This window comes from Vicia villosa, linkage group LG6 (assembly GCF_029867415.1).
Source record: "Vicia villosa cultivar HV-30 ecotype Madison, WI linkage group LG6, Vvil1.0, whole genome shotgun sequence".
Taxonomy (NCBI): Eukaryota; Viridiplantae; Streptophyta; class Magnoliopsida; order Fabales; family Fabaceae; genus Vicia; species Vicia villosa.
The window spans coordinates 141,617,616-141,640,482 of NC_081185.1; the positions used below are offsets into that span (position 1 = coordinate 141,617,616).

The 22,867-nt window shown below is 34.9% G+C and overlaps 3 protein-coding genes across 3 annotated transcripts; 2 read left to right on the top strand and 1 right to left on the bottom strand.

Moving 5' to 3' along the window:
- The first annotated feature begins 8,020 nt into the window (after nt 1-8,020).
- LOC131612578 (DNA-binding protein S1FA-like) lies at nt 8,021-9,970 on the top strand. Its single transcript, XM_058884344.1, has 2 exons — nt 8,021-8,179; nt 9,567-9,970. Exons 1-2 carry the CDS (start codon nt 8,144-8,146, stop codon nt 9,765-9,767), a joined length of 237 nt encoding a protein of 78 aa, XP_058740327.1. The 5' UTR covers nt 8,021-8,143; the 3' UTR covers nt 9,768-9,970.
- Nucleotides 9,971-17,109: 7,139 nt separating this feature from the next.
- Nucleotides 17,110-18,568, top strand: LOC131610270 (DNA-binding protein S1FA3-like). The gene is made up of 2 exons (XM_058882170.1): nt 17,110-17,265; nt 18,204-18,568. Exons 1-2 carry the CDS (start codon nt 17,227-17,229, stop codon nt 18,402-18,404), a joined length of 240 nt encoding a protein of 79 aa, XP_058738153.1. The 5' UTR covers nt 17,110-17,226; the 3' UTR covers nt 18,405-18,568.
- Nucleotides 18,569-19,507: 939 nt separating this feature from the next.
- Nucleotides 19,508-22,867, bottom strand: LOC131610269 (cell number regulator 8). Its single transcript, XM_058882169.1, has 3 exons — nt 22,457-22,867; nt 22,088-22,293; nt 19,508-20,030 (listed from the first exon to the last, which is right to left on the bottom strand). The coding sequence occupies exons 1-3, from the start codon at nt 22,731-22,733 to the stop codon at nt 19,791-19,793; spliced, it is 723 nt and encodes a 240-aa protein (XP_058738152.1). The 5' UTR covers nt 22,734-22,867; the 3' UTR covers nt 19,508-19,790.

Below are 22,867 nucleotides of genomic sequence, written 5' to 3' on the forward strand. Positions count from 1 at the left end.
AAACCAGATAAGCTATTCTCTATCAAGAATGAATTTATTTTATGTTCATATGTTATATTTTCCTTGTTTACTTTCAACCCATTTAACCCGAACTCAAGAACTAAGAATCCGTCGAACGGCAGTTCGGTATCACCAATCTCTGTGGACACGATAAATTCCCGGATAAATATTTCCAAATATTTTGTTGCTTGCCGCTTTACCGCCACAACACCTATGACCAATAGCCTCTATAAATACTTAGCATAATTCTGATACAAAAAGTCTTTCACCTCAAATGAGTTAGTTCTCTCATACCACCGTGAGCAGACCCTAACCATTCTCATTTACTAATGCCTATGAATATCCATTACTAGCGTAGAAATCAAGTATAATCTGAATCAAGTGTACTCAATTTTTTTTAACGTTATGTAGTAAATTATAACTTTTTTAATCACTCAACATTATAAATTTTGTGTTATGCCTATTTTATTACCAAAAAATATTTATGAATTTTTCACTTTTGAATATCATATGACTTATATAAGATCATAAGGATAAAAAAGTAAATTATGAATAAAATCTTTTCCCTCCCCTCTTAAACCAAACATATTCTTAATTAAAATCTCTCTCTTCTTCTCTTTTGAACCAAATATATATAATTAACAAATCCCTCCTCCCCCCCCCCCTTTCTCTTTCATCCATTAAAATCTCTCCCATTTCGTCCCCCTCATTTGAACAAAACATACCCTAAGTTGGTACTATAGAACATATAGAAGGCAACCTCCAAAACCAACTCCATATTCTCCGAATGGGAGGACTCTCAAGGTAAGTGAGATCCTGCTCAGGCACACAAGTTCGTTCCTCCTGTGAAGTATGGGGGTATCCAAGATTGAATGATGACAGTAAATTTAACGAGAGTAGGTAGGAATCCAACGTCAAGAACAAGAAGGATCGAACAACTTGAGCTTTTTGTTAGAGCTTCCCCCCTCTGAATTGTGATGTATCCAAATCATATCCTCTTTTAACATTGATGGCAAAAGACAAAACCTGGTCGTCTTATCATTTATCCATCCTAATAGAGGAAGACTGGTCCCGGTCAGAAAGAGTCGAGGGAGATTGAGTCACAGGTGGAGCTCCGATGCCTCCCAAAAGTTTCTCCCACACTATCCCTATGGGAGTAGAAGTAGGAGTGCAATAAAAAGAAGTAACTACCCTGACTTTCTTCTTATCAAAGAGACCTCTCACTGCAGCCATGTCCCCCCAAAGTCATTGTATATTCAAAAGGAAAATGAAGAAGATTAATATTTATCGATCAAGGAAAACAAGAAGCAAACAAATTTAATGTCGACTTTCTCTCCTTACCAAAAATATTTATCTTTTCCTGAATATCGACAGTATTTAATATAGCCCAAATGTAAATTGACCATTTCTTCTACATTAATGGCCCCACACCTAAAAGGCCAACCCTGTTCTCACGGCCTAGGTTCTCCTAGAAGGACACCAAGTTCTCCTTCATTTATATCTCCTTCAGAGTCAGAGAATCCTGAGGATTGACATAGGTATGTGATTCTCGATTGAAGTGGCAACAAGCACAACATTTTCGAATTTGACCACTACAGCTAATTATTTCCACTCAGGAGAAATCTGGCATCACATACTCATTCCTGAAGGTCATTCAAAAGACGAGGTGAGCCTCTGATGTCTGAGGGCGTACCAGGAAGAAATGATATTTGAAGTCTCCTAATCCAAGGAGGTACACTTCACTAAAAACAAATGAAATAAAATGTTTTAGGATGGCTTCCAATTCCAGTATTCACACTAAAACTAGAACACCTTAACAAAAGCTCATTGGGGTGCAGCTGGGAGGATGCAATCATCAAATGTTTCAACACCCCTACTTTGAACTCATTGAAAGACTGACTCAAATTAAGTCGAGTAAATACATACTCGTAAAAATGGATGGAACACCCGTCAAAGTGACTACAGATCCTATAATTAAAGTCTACAAGGATGAACGTTCAATCAAGAGGTGAACCTACTTCTATGAGATCATTTTCCACTTTGGCTGCATGGTCAAAAATAGAAGCGGTGAGAGGTCTCTTTGATAAGAAGAAAGTCAAAGAGAGGTCTCTTTAGATCCTATAACTACCTTGATTTACTTAATGATATTGATTCATGTCTATCGGTTTTAGAGAGGGAGGACCTGCCTGACCTTCACTCAAAAGGTAACACCAACCATAAGCGTTCCTTAAATTTAGAAGGTTAATTTGACGCCTGGTCTCAGACTCGTTGGGATCACAACCTTGTGTACTTATATATGAATTAATAAAATGTTGAAGTATGTGCCTATCCCGGGCAGCAATCTCCATAGAGAATAAAGGGCGAGAGGAGGTGAAGGAGTTACGAAAGACCCTCTGAGAAGCATAAATAACTCTATCAAGTTGAACATTACAGCAGATTTCCTAGCACTGTTATAAAAAAAGACTAGAAAAATCTTCAAAAAATCCTCCCTAAAAATATTTCCTGGAAGCACCATAAGAATCAGAGTTATACAAAACAACCACCATACCTAAAGCAGGGCGAGTATGCACCCAAGAAGTACTATTCACATCATTTTGGATTTCTTCCCCCACAGGCGACGAAATATCATCTTCGATAGAACCATTTCTTGAATTAGCAAGTTGACCTTTTATATTGGTAATCACAAAGATAAAGGAATGAAAAATATCAAATAGGAGTAAAGGGTTAGAAATGGTACCTGAAACGAAGATGGATCAAAGGAGCGAAGGGAGACAAAGGAAGCGAAAGGTTGAGGACAATTCAAAGGACACAATGTTCCCACGGGGACAAGTGGCACCCTAATTAGAGATTTCCATAACTTTGAAAAGGAAAAGATGGTTATTGAAAAAATAAGTATATTCCAGTTATTGATGATAGTGAAAGTTCATTCGAAAAGCCAAGTAACCTTTATATAGGAAAGGGTAAACCAAAAAAAACCAAAAACTCAGATGAAAAGAAAATGGGAAGACTAAAAGCAACAGTCAGATCACACGCTGGGAATACCACGACACTTAAGTGCACTCAAGTACCCTACGGGGAAATGTCATACCTTAATCTACTAGTTTAGGGACACATGTTTAAAATTCACGTGAAACGTCCCAGTGATAAGAAAGACATTTAATGCGAATGTTCCCCACTCCCCATTGACCAGACACATCAATTTTGGTCGAAAATTAACTCTACTTGAAAAGGTCTGCGCAAACTCTAAAAGATTTTTCGTTCGATATCTCATGACAAGCCTTGGGGGAAACTACTCTAAGTCGGGCTTATGGTTCCAAAGAAGCCCAATAGTTACTTGAGTCAGTTGGATATATACATCCACATGTGCAAAGCTTAAGGGTCTGTTTGGTTCAACGGAGAGGAGGGAAGGGGAGAGATTTTAATAAAGGGGAGGAGAGGGGAGGGGAGGTGAAGGGAAGTATTTAAATTAAATGTATGTTTGGTTCAAAAGAAGGGGAGGGGAGGGAGACATTTTAATCAAATATATGTTTGGTTCACAAGGGAAAGAGGAGGGGTTTTAAAACTACTTTACATTTTTACCCTTAAAATAAAAACAAAATGATATTCACCAAAAAAACTTTTTGTCAACTCATGAACAACATAGATAATCACAAATAAAATATTTAATATTTCAAATTCTCAGAAATATATTAAAGTGTAAATAAAATATTGATAAATGCCATACAATCATTATGTTATCAATCTTCAAATGAATCATTTTCTCATCTTGATGATCCATCTAATCTCATAAAATATTTATAAAATTAAATTATATATAATATATAACTCATATCCTTGATTTACTTAATGATATTGATTCATGTCTATCGGTTTTAGAGAGGGAGGACCTGCCTGACCTTCACTCAAAAGGTAACACCAACCATAAGCGTTCCTTAAATTTAGAAGGTTAATTTGACGCCTGGTCTCAGACTCGTTGGGATCACAACCTTGTGTACTTATATATGAATTAATAAAATGTTGAAGTATGTGCCTATCCCGGGCAGCAATCTCCATAGAGAATAAAGGGCGAGAGGAGGTGAAGGAGTTACGAAAGACCCTCTGAGAAGCATAAATAACTCTATCAAGTTGAACATTACAGCAGATTTCCTAGCACTGTTATAAAAAAAGACTAGAAAAATCTTCAAAAAATCCTCCCTAAAAATATTTCCTGGAAGCACCATAAGAATCAGAGTTATACAAAACAACCACCATACCTAAAGCAGGGCGAGTATGCACCCAAGAAGTACTATTCACATCATTTTGGATTTCTTCCCCCACAGGCGACGAAATATCATCTTCGATAGAACCATTTCTTGAATTAGCAAGTTGACCTTTTATATTGGTAATCACAAAGATAAAGGAATGAAAAATATCAAATAGGAGTAAAGGGTTAGAAATGGTACCTGAAACGAAGATGGATCAAAGGAGCGAAGGGAGACAAAGGAAGCGAAAGGTTGAGGACAATTCAAAGGACACAATGTTCCCACGGGGACAAGTGGCACCCTAATTAGAGATTTCCATAACTTTGAAAAGGAAAAGATGGTTATTGAAAAAATAAGTATATTCCAGTTATTGATGATAGTGAAAGTTCATTCGAAAAGCCAAGTCACCTTTATATAGGAAAGGGTAAACCAAAAAAAACCAAAAACTCAGATGAAAAGAAAATGGGAAGACTAAAAGCAACAGTCAGATCACACGCTGGGAATACCACGACACTTAAGTGCACTCAAGTACCCTACAGGGAAATGTCATACCTTAATCTACTAGTTTAGGGACACATGTTTAAAATTCACGTGAAACGTCCCAGTGATAAGAAAGACATTTAATGCGAATGTTCCCCACTCCCCATTGACCAGACACATCAATTTTGGTCGAAAATTAACTCTACTTGAAAAGGTCTGCGCAAACTCTAAAAGATTTTTCGTTCGATATCTCATGACAAGCCTTGGGGGAAACTACTCTAAGTCGGGCTTATGGTTCCAAAGAAGCCCAATAGTTACTTGAGTCAGTTGGATATATACATCCACATGTGCAAAGCTTAAGGGTCTGTTTGGTTCAACGGAGAGGAGGGAAGGGGAGAGATTTTAATAAAGGGGAGGAGAGGGGAGGGGAGGTGAAGGGAAGTATTTAAATTAAATGTATGTTTGGTTCAAAAGAAGGGGAGGGGAGGGAGACATTTTAATCAAATATATGTTTGGTTCACAAGGGAAAGAGGAGGGGTTTTAAAACTACTTTACATTTTTACCCTTAAAATAAAAACAAAATGATATTCACCAAAAAAACTTTTTGTCAACTCATGAACAACATAGATAATCACAAATAAAATATTTAATATTTCAAATTCTCAGAAATATATTAAAGTGTAAATAAAATATTGATAAATGCCATACAATCATTATGTTATCAATCTTCAAATGAATCATTTTCTCATCTTGATGATCCATCTAATCTCATAAAATATTTATAAAATTAAATTATATATAATATATAACTCATATACTACAATTATAAATCGAAATGTAATACAACACAACAACTTATAAAACAATAACGTTATTAAAAAAAATGAAAAAATGAAAAGAAAAAAAAATGAAACACAAAAAAAGAGACATTAAAAAAGAAGTTGAGTCATAGTAATTAAATAATGGAGTTGCCGTTAAAAAATATGAATTTTTTAATATAATGACAAATTAGCATATAATATTTATTAAGGATAATTTTATGATTATAATAAAAAAAATTGAGGATAATTTTGTCTATATAACAAAAATATATTTTTAATATAACTCCTCTCCCTCTCCTCCCCTCCAAAATCCCCCAATTCGGAACAAACGAAAAACTGCTCTCGGAGGGATTCAGATTACCTATCCTCATAAAAAATTGAACCAAACATAATTAGTTTAAAATATTTTCTCCCCTCTCCTCCCCTCCAAAATCCCCCAACCAAACGGACCCTAAGGGGGCACACACTTTTCATACTTCATCCAGTCTTTTATGGACTCATCCACTGACTTGAGCATTGGAGTCCTAACTTTGCATGTCCACCTTCTTGTTCTACTATATCTGAGGTTTGCAGCAGCACCACATCAGGAGTCATGTATAATTTTGGTTTGTATCCAACACAGTTATTTTAAATAAAATTTTATTTTATCAATTAATTTAAAAAAATTGTATATAATAACAAATTATAATAGTATAAATTTTTAACTAAGAGAAATTTTAATCTAATTACTATAAATAAGGTAAGGTGTTGTGTTTTAAGAAAAATTAAGACTAAATACAATATCTTTAGATAGGGGTGGTTAAAATCGAATCATCCCAATAGAAAATTACAAATCGAACCAAACTAAATCGAAAATTGCATTTGGTTCAGATGTGTTTGGGTCATATTTTAACAAAACTGCGCGTTTCGGTTAGGTTTGCGGTTTGTATTTTGCAAACCGAACCGGATCAAACCGCATTATGTTACAACTCAAATTTCACTTAACTCACATCTAACCCAAACCTAAACTTATTATGCCCTAGTCTTACGATTACAAATGATTTTCTCTTTCTCACACTTTGAATTTCAATTTCAGCCTTCTCTAAGCTCCTATAACAGTATTGCCTATTCTTCTCTAATCTCTACTATCTTATATTCTTTATTTTCACCTTCTCATTCTTATGCTATTGTTCTCTCTTTCAGTTTCGTTTTTATGACACCTCTTATTCTCTAATCTCTCATCTCTTTTGTTCTTTATTTTTCATCTTCAATAATCTCTCATCTCCTTTTTTTTTTCGTTATAACCTTATTTATATTATTTTATGTTAATATTTCACTTTTATCTAATAAGATTTTTACATATTAAATGAGAAGTTGAGGTCCAAAAATAATGAGTTTCATAGTTACTTTGTAGTGTATGAATGACTAAATACAAAGTTATGTTGTCATCTATATGTGTATGCATGACTCAATTTTTTTTGAAAAAAAAAAACAAACCAACCGAAATAAACAAAATTGCATTGGTTAGGTTTGGGTTGGTTCGATTTTATTTCTAACACCCAACCAAATCAAACCAAACCATACTTCTTTTTATCTTGTGGTTCGGATAATTTTTTATCCGAACCACCCAAACCGCACCGCAAACACACTTACTTTTAGATATCCTTTTATTTATGGCAAAATACCCTTTTTAGTCCTTAAATATACCTCGGAGTCCATTCTGGTCCCTTATCTTTAAAAAGTTCCAAAAATGATCCTTTAATTGTTCAAAGGTCCACCTTATCTTCAAAATTTTACCCTACGTCATGAAAGAAAATTTTGAAAGTGATGGAAATTGAAAATTGGAAGACTTAAATAATATACTTTTCTCAACTTGGATTCTTCAATCTGAGTTTCAACATCGTGAACCCTAAAGCCCCAAATTCATAATATACTTTCTTGGGTTTCGGATGCATTTTATTGATTTTTTTAAATCTCTAACAAAAATTCTATCGGTTCTAATCCATATCAATTATACTTTTCCATTTCATCAAGATTGCCTTCGATGAAGGCGACGTCGTTTTATCTTCGTATGAAATTTGCCCATTGATCATGAAGAGGCATCTTATTTATTGTGTTGATTTGATTGTAAACATTAATTATTGACGTGGAAATGAATCCGTTGAATTTCTTGACTAAAGTTTGGTGGTCTTACGGATGAATAACTTTGAAGAAATCCAGAAAATAGAGAGAATTAATCACAAAAGAAAAATGTCTCAGTGGTAAAGTAACCACCATGAACCTGGTTCGAATCAATGTGTAAGGCAAAATTTAGACGGAAAGAACTAACATAAAACTTTTTGAATAATTAAAGGACCACTTTGAAAAATTTTATGAATAAGGGACCAGAATGTTTCAAACTTAAGGTTACAAAGACCATATGTTACTCTGAATAGAATAGAATATATTATATTATTTATTACTTATTACTTTTGTAGTTTTTTTTAGTGAAAAAAGACAAAAATAAATCACAAGTGATTGTTGAAAGTTGAAACATATCGATCTCGTTTCTCTAACCTTTTCAAACTTCGGATTCGGAATCAAGTCTCCCTTTGGCACAATCATAGCTTCTCCGCGTCAGCCATGTCCGATAAAGTTCCCCCTTCCTTCGATCGCGCGGTATTCTTCTCTTCCTAGATCCGATCTTCATCAATTCAATGTTCCTTCTTCCACTTTCTTTATTATTTTTTTCTTTTCAGATCTTGAATTCATGAATCAACTTTTGTATATCCCTTTCCCATATTCTACGCTTTTTGATCTTTCATACTTTCAATCATTCTCCATTTTTGCATTACCGATGAAGATTCATCGTCCAGTTTTTCAATTATATGCTTAATTTGTAGATCCGTTGAAAATTTAATTAGGATTTTTTCAGCTAGTGTTCACATTTTGGATAAAATTAATGTTTGTATTGAGATTTATCAATTCAGTGATGCTTATCTGCTAGTTTTTTATTTATTTATTTATTAGGCATTTTAAGGTTTGTTTAGTTGCTGTATAGGTTAAATTTCGTTTTTATTCAATGCAGTGCTATTTGATGGTTATGCTAATCCATGATTTAGGTTATAGATAATGATTGATGATAATGATCAAGATTTTAAAAATCTGTTACGGTCGTGTAAAGACTTTTGCTATTTCGGTTGGTACTGGTGTAAAGTGTCGCAACACTGATTGCGGAAGTTGTCACGATGTGAATTAACTTTCTTTAACCTAATAACGGTATCGACATCTGTCAATACCGTTTTCGCGGTCGCGGGCCGTTTTTTTAAACCCTGTACAAAACGGATGTAGTTAAAGGTTGTGTTTTACTCAAAGGCTGTATTTTTTTGGATGCATAAAATTCATTTTTGAGCTAAGTTTACCAATGCCATAAAATTTTCTGAAAGTCAGCTAGCAATCTATTCAATGTCAAACATGTTACAGGTTTTCGAGTTTTCTTATCAATTATGATGCTATTCCTACTGTAACACTTATTGTCAATCTCAAATAAGTTTTTGTATTGGGGAAAATTGTACACTAACTAAGGATCTAATATAGAAATACACACAAGACAACCTAAGGATCTTAAGATAGGAAGCATGATTTGTGATTTAGTCCGTTTTGCATGCATCGACGAAAATACTTAGAAATATATTTGCTTATCTCAAAATAAGAAAACAAGTTTTGTGAATTCTGTATCATCATGTAGATTCGAGTATTCTGCTTTGAATATCATGGGAAAAACCAGTTCTCTCTTGTTTCTAAAAAAATCTTATTGCTTTTTATCATATTTTATGAGCAATAGTTCTAAGAAGATTAAAAGAAGCTGCACTTGCACATTATAGTCATTTTTATCTGCTCTGCAGTTTATGTTATGTGTATACATGGATGGTTGACTGGTTGTGAGTGGTGGTTATTACATTTTGCTATTACTATTTTAATTGCTTTTGCTATTTCGTTTTGTTTTGTGCTCCCTGATACGACCTTATTTAAGTGTTTTTTTCTGTTGCTCTTTGGAAATGTTCAGAATGCTGGATCTCAAGGGTTCAACCCAGGCTTAATAGTTCTACTTGTTGTTGGAGGGTTGCTATTGACATTCCTCATTGGAAACTTTGTCCTCTACTCTTATGCACAGAAGACTATTCCTCCTAGGAAAAAGAAGCCAGTCTCAAAAAAGAAGATGAAAAAGGAGAGACTGAAGCAAGGTGTCTCTGCACCTGGAGAGTAGAGGCAATGGACTCAAATGTTCTATGTAATGTGGATTACCTTGTACTTTTATAAACAAATCTCAGTTCTGTTGTGTCTTAAAGTTAATTTTTCATGTTTCCATCCTGTGTGTTACTGACAGAAAGCTTAGCTACATCAGTTAGTACTCTTAGCAATATATTTGGGACAAGCTATTTTGTGGTTTAGATAATCATTTTTCTTATACCCCTTTCTTACAGTAGTTCATTTTTAATTTTAAGCAAAATCTATATTTTTCACTTACACTGCTGAAATAAATAGAAAACATTTAGTATTTGCTTGTTAATTTACTAACTTCATCTGAACCTAAATATATGCAAAATATGCAAGTATTTGGTTCAAATAGACCAGTAGATTCTCCTTAAAACACACTGGATTCTGCTATTAGCTTGTACTTCATATGGGAAACTTTATTATGTATTTTAAGGGAGAGTTTTTGAGAGCTTACAAAATTCTTCAAATTATCTTGATATTGATATAATACTCTCAAACTAAAAATATTATCCAAAACAAAACTTTTAAAAATTTCTCTAACATTTTTCCTCTTACAATAAAATTCTCAAATAAACATAACTTTCATTGGAAATTTAGGGGAGTAGAAAGGAACAATTAACAAAGATAGAGACAAAGACAAAGTTAACAAAATAGAGATTTCAGAAAAACATAATCCTATGATCAAGATACATTTACATAGATTTGGGTGTTTATTTATTCAGGTAGAGTTGGGTTTTTATTTATTTACGGATGTCGCGGGTTTTAACTTGCGCTTCTGCATTTGATATCTCTCTAAAACTATCAACTGAACCGACTTAACGAAACAACAAACCTTTTATTTTCAAGGAAAGAGATTAAGTTAAATAATTAAATTCTTTATTCTATTTTAGATTTAAATTTAGATTTTCTTCTAATGTAGATTATTATCACTTTGAACTTATTTAATTAGTTTATAAATAGTGTGGGGGTAGGGACAAGAATGGTAGGATTTCGGCATGATAATACAGTATTCATTCTCTTACTCGAATTTATATTCGATTGAACACCAACATTAGTGTTTGTAAGTACATGTATCCGTTATAACGGTATTTCTATAAAGGGTTAATAGCATTTTTGCCCCCTGCCATATGACCTCTTTCTGGTTTACCCCCCTGTAAAAAATTTTTTTGCAAATGCCCCCTTGCCATTACAAGATTCCATCAATTTGGACCTTCGACAGATCTGGCACATGCCAAGTGCCTATGTGTCCAGCTGAGTGGCATTTTTTTATTTTTCATTTATTTTAAATGCCAAATAATTTAATTACACGCCACATCAATATTCCAATTTGATATATTACACAAATGTGGTTCATTTTGGTCCTTCCAATTTGACCTAGCTGATAATCACCATTGGAGTTGCTCAAGCTTGCTAAGTGAAGCATTTCGTGCCCAGAAGAAGATAGCAACTGAAGTGACGGTCATCCCTAGTCTCGAAATGGATTCGCGTCCAAAGGTATGTGGATTTTTTCCCTTTATCCTTTCGTTCTTTAGGTTTAGGCTAATGTTAGAGTGCTCGTTACAGATTCTGGGTAAGTTCACTACTGTTATTCATCATGGTGGGGAGTTTGTTAAGGAGAATATTGTGTTTTACAAGGGTGGGGTTGAGTCAACTGTGTTGAATCAAGATATAGAACATTGGGGTATAGAAGAAGTGACGGAAATGGTAATCGAATGGGGATACATTAGAGATGAATTTAGGGTTTGGACCAAACATGAAGGTATAGATGAACACTTTGTTGAACTTAAGAGTGATGATGGAGCATTGGATGTTGCTACATTTGCTGCAGGTAACAACACTGAAGCGCACATATTTGTGGAACATAATGTGAGGGACATAGGAGTCCATGTTGTGGAGCCTAAGTGTGTTGAGATGGGTCCGAGTAGGGATTCTAGTGATGCTGAGAGTGATGATGAAGCAGAACATGTTAGGTTTGATGACTCTGAAGATGAGAGAACAACTGCAGTGGATGATGGTTTTGAATGTTTTGAAGTAGAAAATCCCAAAAATTGTTCACCTCGAATTGAAGTTGCTGGGAAGTCCTACAGGTATAAGAGGTGTGCCTCAAAGAAGATGACACCAAAGAAAAAGCAGAAGATTCTAGTTGGAGCACCTGGATTAATAGCCAAGGAAATTAAGAAAAAGGAATCTGAAAAGATGGAAGAAGACAAATATGAAAGTGATCACTTGGGTAGCTCTGATCCAGATGCATCTGAAGATGAAAAAATGCCAAAGTATGAGAAGTTTATGAAGGAGCAGCTTGGGAGGGACTATGAGTTTAAATTGGGGATGGAATTTAATTCATTGGTTGATTTCAAAGATGCCATAATTGAATGGTCAGTTTTGAATGGGAGGGAAATTACCTTTGTGAAGAATGAAAGAGATCGGGTAAGGGTAGAATGTAAGGGCAAATGTGGGTTTTTGGCTCTATGTTCCAAAGTGGGTTCCAGCAAGACATATCAAATTAAAACATGGGTGGGGACCCACAGTTATGCTAGGGTTTAAACAATAGGTGTGCTAAGTCCAAGTGGGTAGCAAAGTCTGTTGTAAACAAGATGCAGTCAAGTGAGAAAGTGAAGACCATTTCTATTTTTGTTTGGATGGCTGTAAAAGGGGTTTCATTCAAGGTTGCAGACCATTTATTGGTGTGGATGGATGTCACTTGAAAACTGATTTTGGGGGTCAACTGTTGATAGCAGTGGGTAGGGATCCAAATGACCAGTATTTTCCACTGGCATTTGGGGTTGTTGAGACTGAGACCAAAGAAAGCTGGAGGTGGTTCTTACAACTGTTGATGGAGGACATTGGTCAAGATAGAAGATATGTCTTCATCTCTCACCAACAAAAGGTATTTCTAAATCTATTTGTATACTTGTTTTAGAATGACTTTGTATATTTGATTTGTGAAATCTGAATATATGCAGGGTTTGGTAAGTGTTTTTGAAGAAATGTTTGAAAGAATAGAACACAGGTTATGTCTTAGACATCTGTATGTAAATTTCAAGAAGAAATTTGGTGGAGGTACTCTGATTAGAGACCTAATGATGGGGGCAGCTAAGGCAACCTATCATCAGGCTTGGGAAGAGAAGATGTCTGAACTAAAGAAATTTGATCCAAAAGCTTGTGAATGGCTGATGAAGGTGCCTACAAAGACATGGTGTAAGCATGCCTTTAACATTTACCCTAAATGTGATGTGTTAATGAATAACATTTCTGAATCCTTTAATGCAACAATATTATGTGCTAGAGATAAGCCAATTTTAACTATGTGTGAATGGATTAGGAGCTATCTCATGAATAGGATTGCATCTACTGTTACTAAGCTAGAAAAGTGGGCACATAGGATTATGCCTATTCCTAGGAAGAGACTAGATAAGGAGGTATTTATGAGTGGACAGTGGAATCCAACTTGGTGTATGAATGACCAATGGGAGGTTAAGCATGCCTATAATGGTCAACAATTTGTTGTTGATGTGGGTAAAAGAACATGTTCTTGTAGGTTTTGGGAGTTAATAGGTATTCCTTGTAGGCATGCTTGTGCAGCATTGGCCTATAGGCAATTTAAACCTGAAGACTATGTGGATAATTGGTATTCTGGGGAGAAATATGGAGAGGCATATAGTTTTGTAGTTAGCCCAATTAATGGGATGGATATGTGGCCACCAGTTGAAGCAGATGAGTTACTTCCTCCATTGTATAAGAAAGGACCTGGTAGGCCTAAGAAGCTTCGATTCAGGGAGCTTGGTGAAGGAGGTACAAGAATGGGGAGGATTGGAGTAACATATAGGTGTACAAAGTGTGACAAAATTGGGCATAACTCAAGAAAGTGTAAGGCTACAAGTCAAAATCCGGCTGCCTTGAAAAGAAAGGTACCATTGCATTCCATTTGAATTTTAGGTTGTAATGTTTTTGAAATAATCCTGTTATTAACCTGTTTTTATTTTCAGAGGAAGGCTCCTAGGAAGAAACTTGCAGTCAACAATGATGTTGAGGCTGCAGACCATATTGATGAAGAGGTTGCAGATCCTATTGATCAAGAGGTTGCAGATCCTATTGATGGACATGATGTTGATCAAATGGAGGAAGAAGGACCTGTGGTCGAGAAAGATGAGATGCCAACTGAAGCCCAAGGTCAAGAAAATCCCACTACTGCTGCCCCAAAGGTGGTGAAGAATCTCAAGGTCAAGAAAAAATTGATTCTTAGTGGACAGAAAAGATCAAGTAGCAGGCTGAGGGTGCTGAAAACTTTGACACAACAGGGACCTGGAACTAGTGATGACCCTCTTGTCATTCAAGAGGATGAACAGGGTACATTAACTCAAGAGCATATTGAAGTTGGCTCAGACCCAAAGCTAGGGACTTGTCTCAGGGCTATGAAGTCATGGAATGAAATCTCAAAAAATTAGGAACTCAATTTGACTTGTATTGGCTATGTTATATGGTTTAGAAACACCATTATATTGCACCAAAATCATTACACCATTCAACTGAAATGATACATGTTAAAGAAACACCATTACATTGCACCAAACTCAAATGAAGCATGGTAAAGAAACACCATTACATTGCAAACAAAGTACACAACAGTTAACACATATTGTAGACAACAAACAACAACATCCAAGATGCTACCAAGGCCACCATCAGCCTGAAGTTTTTTTTCCTTTCAACATTCAGCAACTTTTTCAACTTTTCAACCTTCTTTGAAGATGCCTCCAGGCCAAATTCTTTGGAAAACTCCTTTCCAAACTCTTTCCCAAACTGTAATCCAAAAGCTTTCATTTGGTCAAGTGTGAATTCACTGTTGTTGATAACCAACTCTCCACCTCTGAAAACTTCTTTCTTTCCACCTGTCATAATGTTTTCCATGACTTCATCATCCCAAAGAAACAAATCGCATGCTGCATCACTTTACAAAGCCAAATACACATTTCACATGGATCAAAATTGGTACTATACTATATTTAGAACAAAGAAATAGAAATCACCTTTCCACGATTCTTGCATCTCTAGAACTTCCTCTGAGGGTTTTCGTGTGTGTTTGAGACAAACATCTTCATTGATTCGTTGCATCCACATCTGGGTATTGATCTACCGATTGAATTGCCAACTGACGAGCTCCTGTTAGCTTCCATTTTCGTGCCTTAATTTTCAGTGTTTGGCTGAAGAAGACGAGGTCCAAGGTTGAAGATGATTCATAATTATAACTCTCAAATACTGATGTGGAATGTAATTAAATTATTTGGCATTTAAAATAAATGAAAAATAAAAAAAATGCCACTCAGGTGGACACATAGGCATTTGGCATGTGCCAGATCTGTCGAAGGTCCAAATTGATGGAATCTTATAATGGCAAGGAGGCATTTGCAAAAAAAAATTTTACAGGGGGTAAACCAGAAAGAGGCCATATGGCAGGGGGCAAAAATGCTATTAACCCTTCTATAAATTATAAATTGTGTTATTTTAAATTTTTAAGAACATTAAAAACTTTTTAAAAAATTTATTGTTAAATTATAAAATAAGTACATGTATCCGTTATATCGTATTTCTATAAATTATAAATTGTGTTATTTTAAATTTTTAAGAATATTAAAAACTTTTTAAAAAATTTATTGTTAAATTATAAAATAAATAAACACTTATGTTGTATTCGTAATGATTGAGAATGAGGCGGAGTATGTATTAAAGTGCTCATATCCATTTATTTTGGTAATTATTTGAGTTCAATCTCATACTTATTTTAGCGGGTTTTTAGTTGTCTATTATGGATGAATTAAATTATCATCCATAATTTGTTGATTATAGCCTATAGGTGAGATCTTAAGTCCTATATTTGTTAGACATAAGGCTTCTAAAAAATTTATATAGAGTAACATTGTTCATCATAAAAGTTGGTTTATAAATAAGACTTAGATCAAACTTTAATATAGACTTTTCACTGATAATATCTACGTATCAAATCTAAAAAGAGTGATGGACATGGAGACGTGCGTTGGAAAGACTATAAATCTCATATTAGTTAGATATATAGTTTCTAAAGAATTTATATGGAGTGATATCACTCATCTTACAAATCAATTTTATAAGGACGAGTTAGATCAAATTCGATTTAAATAAATATGAGACAACAATTTGTCCATTAAAAAAAAGTTATGGATTGAATTAAATTTATCTCAATGTTATTACATTCAATTTAATCTGAATATAGGTGGTTTAATTTTAGACATTTTTAAATATTTTGTTTGCCTACTAATTTGAATGGATGAATAAATGAGATGTGTACATCTCATGAGATATCCTTCCGCTATCAACTAGATAACTTTTGAATTTTTTTTTCAAAAAACCATTTCTTTTCAACAAAAACAAAAAACTCAAATAACCACTCTTTTAAAAAAATACTAAAGGAATCACTTTCCCAACAAAAAATATTTGTCAAACAGAGGAGGCACCGCACTGTGTGACGCATGCATTGAAATTAAAAAGGAATCGCCACACTACATGGCGCTTGCACTTAAATTTTAAGAGAAGACGTCATTCAGTGTGGCTACTCAGTTGTTACCAAAACAACTGAGTAGCCACAGTGAATGACGCCTCCTCTTAAAATTGTAGTGCACGTGCCACACATCATGATATAACAGAGGTGCATGCGCCCTTCAGTGATGTCTCTTCTTTAATTTCAATTCATGCGGCTCACAGTGTGGCACCTCCTTTGCTTGACGATTTTTTTGTTTGAAAGAAGTGGTTATTCAGTGTGACGCATGCATTGAAATTAAAAAGGATGTGTCACACTACATGACGCTTGCACTTAAATTTTAAAAAGAGACGTCATTCGGTGTGACTACTCAGTTGTTACCAAAACAACTGAGTACCCACAGTGAATGACGCCTCCTCTTAAAATTGTAGTGCACGTGCCACACAGCATGATATGACAAAGGTGCATGCACCCTTGAGTGTGATGTCTCATCTTTAATTTCAATTCACGCGGCTCAAAGTGTGACGTCTCCTTTGCTTGGCGATTTTTTTTGTTTAAAATCTGGTTGTTTTGAATTTTTTTTTCTTTCGAAAAGAGTGATTATTTTAGTTATTTTTTTGAAAAAAAAGTGATTATTTAAAAAAAATCGTAATTTTTCCTAATCGTAATTTTTTTGAATTTATTTGCACAGTAGTATTTTTCTTTTCTCTTTTCTAAATATAATATTTAATTATTTTATGATATGCCCAAAAATTTATTGACGTGTACTTGATAGCTGACGTGTACTTATTTTCGCGTCATAAAATTGATAAACAACCAATAGCAATAAAATTGGTGCTAGTATTTCAAACCATGCTGCAATGCAAACTATGGATTCGTTTCATTTCGTAGATTTCTCACAGTTTCTGAATTCTGAGAAACTTTCTCACCCTCACCCATGGCTGATGATTCTGAATTCGCCGGTAAAGTTCCTCCGGTATGTACTCTTCTCTTCTTAGATCTCATTATCTTTATCAATTCATCGTTTATCTCATAGATCAATACCGTTTTAATCTTTGATAGTTCGAATCATTGATTTTTTTTTTATGTTATACGTTCCTGATTGTGGATTCATTGAATATTAAATTAGGAATTATCTTCTTTTTTATCTGCTTCAGTTTTGATTTTTAGGTATAGGTTCATATTCAGATTTAATAATTTAGTGATGTGTATGTACTATCTGTTTGTTTATAATTATTAGGCACTGTTTCTGTTGTGTAGGTTGAGATTTTGTTTTTTTATTCAATGCATTGATTGATATCAATTTTATGCTGATGATAATTTGTGATTTAAGTTAGGGGTTGTTTTCATCTTCAAACATCACATGCATGAATATGATGGAATGCATTTAATGATTTGAGTTTGTGCATGTCTATGAATTCAATTTCCCTTACCTTTCATTGGAGGTATAAATTTGTTTTTTGAGTTATACTAAGAGATTCCAAATTCCAATGTCATGTATTCAATGTTCATACTACTATGAATTTTTATTTTTTATTTCTTGTAAATAATAACTATGATGAGATATTTAAATCTTGTTTTGAAACTTGAAGTGTGCTTCAATTTAGCTTTAGGATTGGAAGCATGCATATGATGTGGCTTTGGATCCTTAGATGTTGCATTTTTATTTCCCTTCATTTGGATGTTACCAATGCCATAAAATTATGAGTAGCAGCATGCAATCTGTTCAATCAATAATGCATATTCCATATTGATGCTATCCTTATGCTCAATCTCAAATAAGTTCATTCATTTAATTGTTGTGTTGGGGAAAATTGTAGACTTATAAAATGGTTTTAATTTTTATAATTAGTGTTTTGCTTAGTGCTATCTGATATGACCTTGTTTAAGTGCTTTTTTGTTGTTGTTGTTTAGAATGCTGGTTCTCAAGGGTTCAACCCAGGCTTAATAGTTCTACTTGTTGTTGGAGGGTTGCTATTGACCTTCCTGATTGGAAACTTTGTGCTCTACACTTACGCACAGAAGGTCATTCCTCCTAGGAAAAAGAAGCCTGTCTCAAAGAAGAAGATGAAAAAGGAGAGACTGAGGCAAGGAGTCTCTGCACCTGGAGAGTAGAGGCAATGGACTCTAATGTTCTATAAAAATGTGGATTACCTTGTACTTTTAAAAGAATGCTCGTTCTGTAGTGTTTTGAGTTAAATTTCATGTTTCGATCTTGTATGTTACTGGAGAAAGTTTAATATTAGTCAGTGCTTTAGCAGTGCATTTTGTGGTTTAAATCTTCATTTTGCTTCCTTCCTGATTCTACTTGCATTATGTTGGGATGGCAAACAAACAATAGGGGAAATATAAAGGAATGAAGAACATAAGAGGGAAATATTCCCCATTACTTACCTTCAAAGATTTCTCACATAATCAGTGGAACCAGGGAGTTTCAGAGAATAATAGTGTTGTTCCTTAAACAACCTTTCAAATATGTAGACTTCGAGTTTTAATACATTTAGTCAAATAAGAAAGTGTGGCAAGTTTTGAAAGGAGGTGTTTTAGTTGGGAAATTGGAAGCACCGTCGGTGAAATCATGAAGTAACTAAGAGTTTAGTTTTGCGCTGGAAAAGTGATTTGGTGTGGACATATTTTAGACGCATATAAGAGACAACAATGTTGTGTTTCAAAGAGGAAGAAGACAATGTTCATTTGTTAAAGAAACCAATAAATATCACATTCCAGTGTAAACTTTGCATGGATGTGAACATGCATTTGATGATGAGAAGCTATTATTGTTTTCACGTTAGAGTTTACATAGATAGGTGATATTTGTTGTTTTCACGTTAAAGTTTACATAGGAATGTGATATTTGTTGGTTTCTTTTGTGGTTTTATTCAATCATAGGCAATAGTTAGTAAATAATAATCGTGACCATCAATGGTTTGCTGATGGTTCATTAAAAATCGTTGCAGGTAGGAATGGAGCTGACAGACAATACTAGAGACAATTTCAACAAGAAAAAGTAGTTCAGAAAGCTTGTATTGTCAATTCGATTCATGACATATATATGAATGGGTTGTCACATGTCACCAAGAAAACTCAACTTTGTTAAGATAAATGGCTGATTAACTGAATAGATTACAATGATTATTATGATAATAATGGCTTGTTTAATTTTTTTATATTTCGTATGCATTCAGTGAATTACAGGCTACAGCAAATCATAACCAGCATAGAGGAACCATGCCCACAATAATACATATAAATTCATTCAGTTATGCGTATACACAAGTTCATTGCAACAAATACATATATAATACAGAATAGTAGGGGATACAAACTGAAAATATAATGGTGCTTAATGTTCTTATTTATACCAAATTCAAACAACCATGATACTGTTTTCAGCAAAATCTGGAGAAAAAGGAAGCAGCAGTTCAACGTGTCAAATAATATCGCAGCAACAGTAACAGCGTATACCAGAATAGCACTTCCAAGATGAGGAAGAATATTATTTTAAGCCCCGCGACCCATTGCCTGCTCTGCAGGGGGGATCATGACCAATACTGGTTGCGCATTGAAGCCAGGATGAGGTACTCTACGGCGGAGCTCACGGGCTTCTTGACAAAGAGCACAGGCATGACAAAAGAAATGAGTTGCAAAGTCACATGCCAACTCGCACTGTTCGCGTTGCGCGTCATCTTCCAAAAAGCTTCCGCAGCACCCACATGACCTATTAAGTGCCTCACAACTTCCCTGGTTTTCAAGGACCACAAATAGTTAATACAATAATTGATCATTCTTCTCATAGTATGAGATAATATAGGAATGTGATTTCTCTGTGAGACAATGGCAGATGAAAGAGGGAGAGACAGCAATTAGAGAAAAGGGGAAGAGTGGAATTAATCTGGAATTTAGTTACATAGCATTTTCATCTATGAAGCAAGGCAATATATATAGTACTTGTGTCATTTAACGTATCTATTGTATTAAAACTATTTAGACAATGTTTACAACATACTTCTGGACAAATTAAATTAACACATGAAAAATTTCTCAAGTCCGAATTCATTTTGTAAGCAGCAATTTATGTAAGAAGATGGGGAATTCAAATGTCCCAGCTTAACAGAGTAAAAGACCTAATTTGCATGTTGGATAGTGTCTAGTTGCTTGCGTTATACAATGTGTCTGCTGCTAGTGTCAATGATTTAATGTAAATAATATAAGAGGTTTTGATCAATTTAAATGAAGTCAGGAAAACAACAACATTCTTGGGGCTAAGTACATGTGATGTAATGTTTCTTTATAACAATGGATATCACTGGCACCAGCTATATAGATGGATTGCAATGATGAATTAGAAGACTGAACGGAAGGGAAAAAATGTACAGTAGCATAGGGCACATTCTAAAGGCCTTGAACTTTCTTCCCTACCCCTTAATCACAACTTACATACCTGCGCTCTTTGCTCTTATCTCATTTTGTATCTTCTTGTAGCTTACATGTTACAACAGAATTTTCCTCAATTTACAACGACATTTCTGACAGTTAGTTATCGACAGTCATGACTCATGACAATACCCTGCCCACTCAATAAGGGTGTTCAAAAACTATTTTGAACTGAACCCGACTGCAGTTCTCATAAAATAAATACCCAAACCTTTGACCACAGTTTACACCATTCGGTGAACAGTAAAAATAAAAACTGCAGTGCTTCCAGTCTCTCGTGCAATCAAATCAGTTTCTAACCTCATGAACTGTAAATCACAAATCCCAAACTCAAATATCATCTTCATTTTCCCCTTTTTCATGAACCATAGGTTCCCAATCTTTCATTCATAATTGCATCTAGATCTTTCATTTCTAGAAAGAGGGAGGGGAATTTGAGAGGCATTGTGAATTATTGTTAGGAGAGTTACTCTTTGGTTTAGGAGTTCATAGAACTCTGGTTTATGTATTTCATTTATGTCCTCCTCCATTGTATGAGCTTAAGGCTGGCTCACCATTTCTAATCAATAAAATTCAGTTCATCGTCTTAAAATTTTGAGACCTGTCACAAAATGTGAACCGAGCGGAATGGAGCAGAGTGGAATGAAGTGGAATGGAGCAGAGCAAAATGAAGATTCCATTCCATTATTTGGAAATTTTAGAACAGAACAAGACATTCTTCATTCCGCCCAAATCGGAGGGGAAGAAAAAGTTGTAAGTGATGGAATCAGTGTTGACGGCCATTTCCTTGCTTTGGTGTTCCATTTTCATTAACAATTCACATATTTGAAAAGTATCACGCCTTTGTAACGAACTAGTAGAGTTCGGTTCAAGCAAACTAGTTTAAACTTCGGTTCATATGGTTCGGATAATCTTGAATCAAACTATGACCACCCTTACCACTTAGAGCTTCTGATCACCTACAATTCTGTCACACACCCCTCACAAATCACAATAGGAGGTCGTTAGCAGGCTTAATACACAAAGCCCGAGGCCCAAGTTGATGTAACTGTGTTTATATATGTTTTAAATAAAATAAGGATAAGAAGACAGATTCTTATTCAGTTGTTTTTTATGTGGGTTGATTTGGTAGACAATTCCTAGACAATTGTCAAAATTCCCAGAAATTACTTGTATAATTTTGACAGTTACCAATTGATGTCATGTTTGTAATTACGCTTGTGGAAGTTATTCCCAGAGTTGATACTGTGTTTCATCAATGAACAGTATCACCTTTATATCATATCCATACCAATTTCAATCAGAGATTTCATGACATTATGATCACTAGATAACAATAGGCAAAGAACAAAACAGTAACTAACCTCTAAATTAAACCTGCGACGAATTGCAGTCCGGCTAGGATACGAAAACCACGGCGCAAGACAATTCCACCCACAGCATGAATTCCCAATCACATAGAGGCCAGAATAATGCAAACAATGATTAGCAAATGTCCCCGGATTATTCGACCCAAGCCTCTCAACGTTGCTTCCATACAGAACACAAGGAGCCACACTCCCAAGAAGACCTAGCATGTATCAATTTCAACCATAAGAATAGCTGATAAATAAACATCTTAGAGAGGATCCATATTGAAAACATGTCAAATGGATCTAGATCCAATTTCCACAACCACTTTTTCTTCATAAACATAATAAAATCGTTTGATTTAGGGTTAGGAAGAGACTTACAAACTTCGAGATCGCTGCTGCAAAAGTGATCGCTTTGACCGAGACAAGCACAGACGCTGGAATTCCAAGGAGAACGAGGAATAGGCTGGCCCATTACGCTTCCGTCGGCCATGGGAACACCGTCGGCGGTCCATAGATGAAAAAGCTCCTGCTGTGTTGGTTGTTGTTCGGTTGCTTTAGGTTGTTGTTGTTGTGGTTGTTGGTGGTGGTGGTGGTGGTGGTGGAGAAGAGGACTTGCCTCCTCGTCGTGATTGAGTTTCTTGTTATCATCAGCCATTGATGATGATAATGGATTGATTCGGAGAGCAAGAATGAGAGAAATTTGGGAGAGATAGATGTCGGTGGAAGCTAGAATCCTAGCGCGTTGGTCTTGTCTTTTTATGCGGTGTAACGTTGTTTTTGACGGAAAAT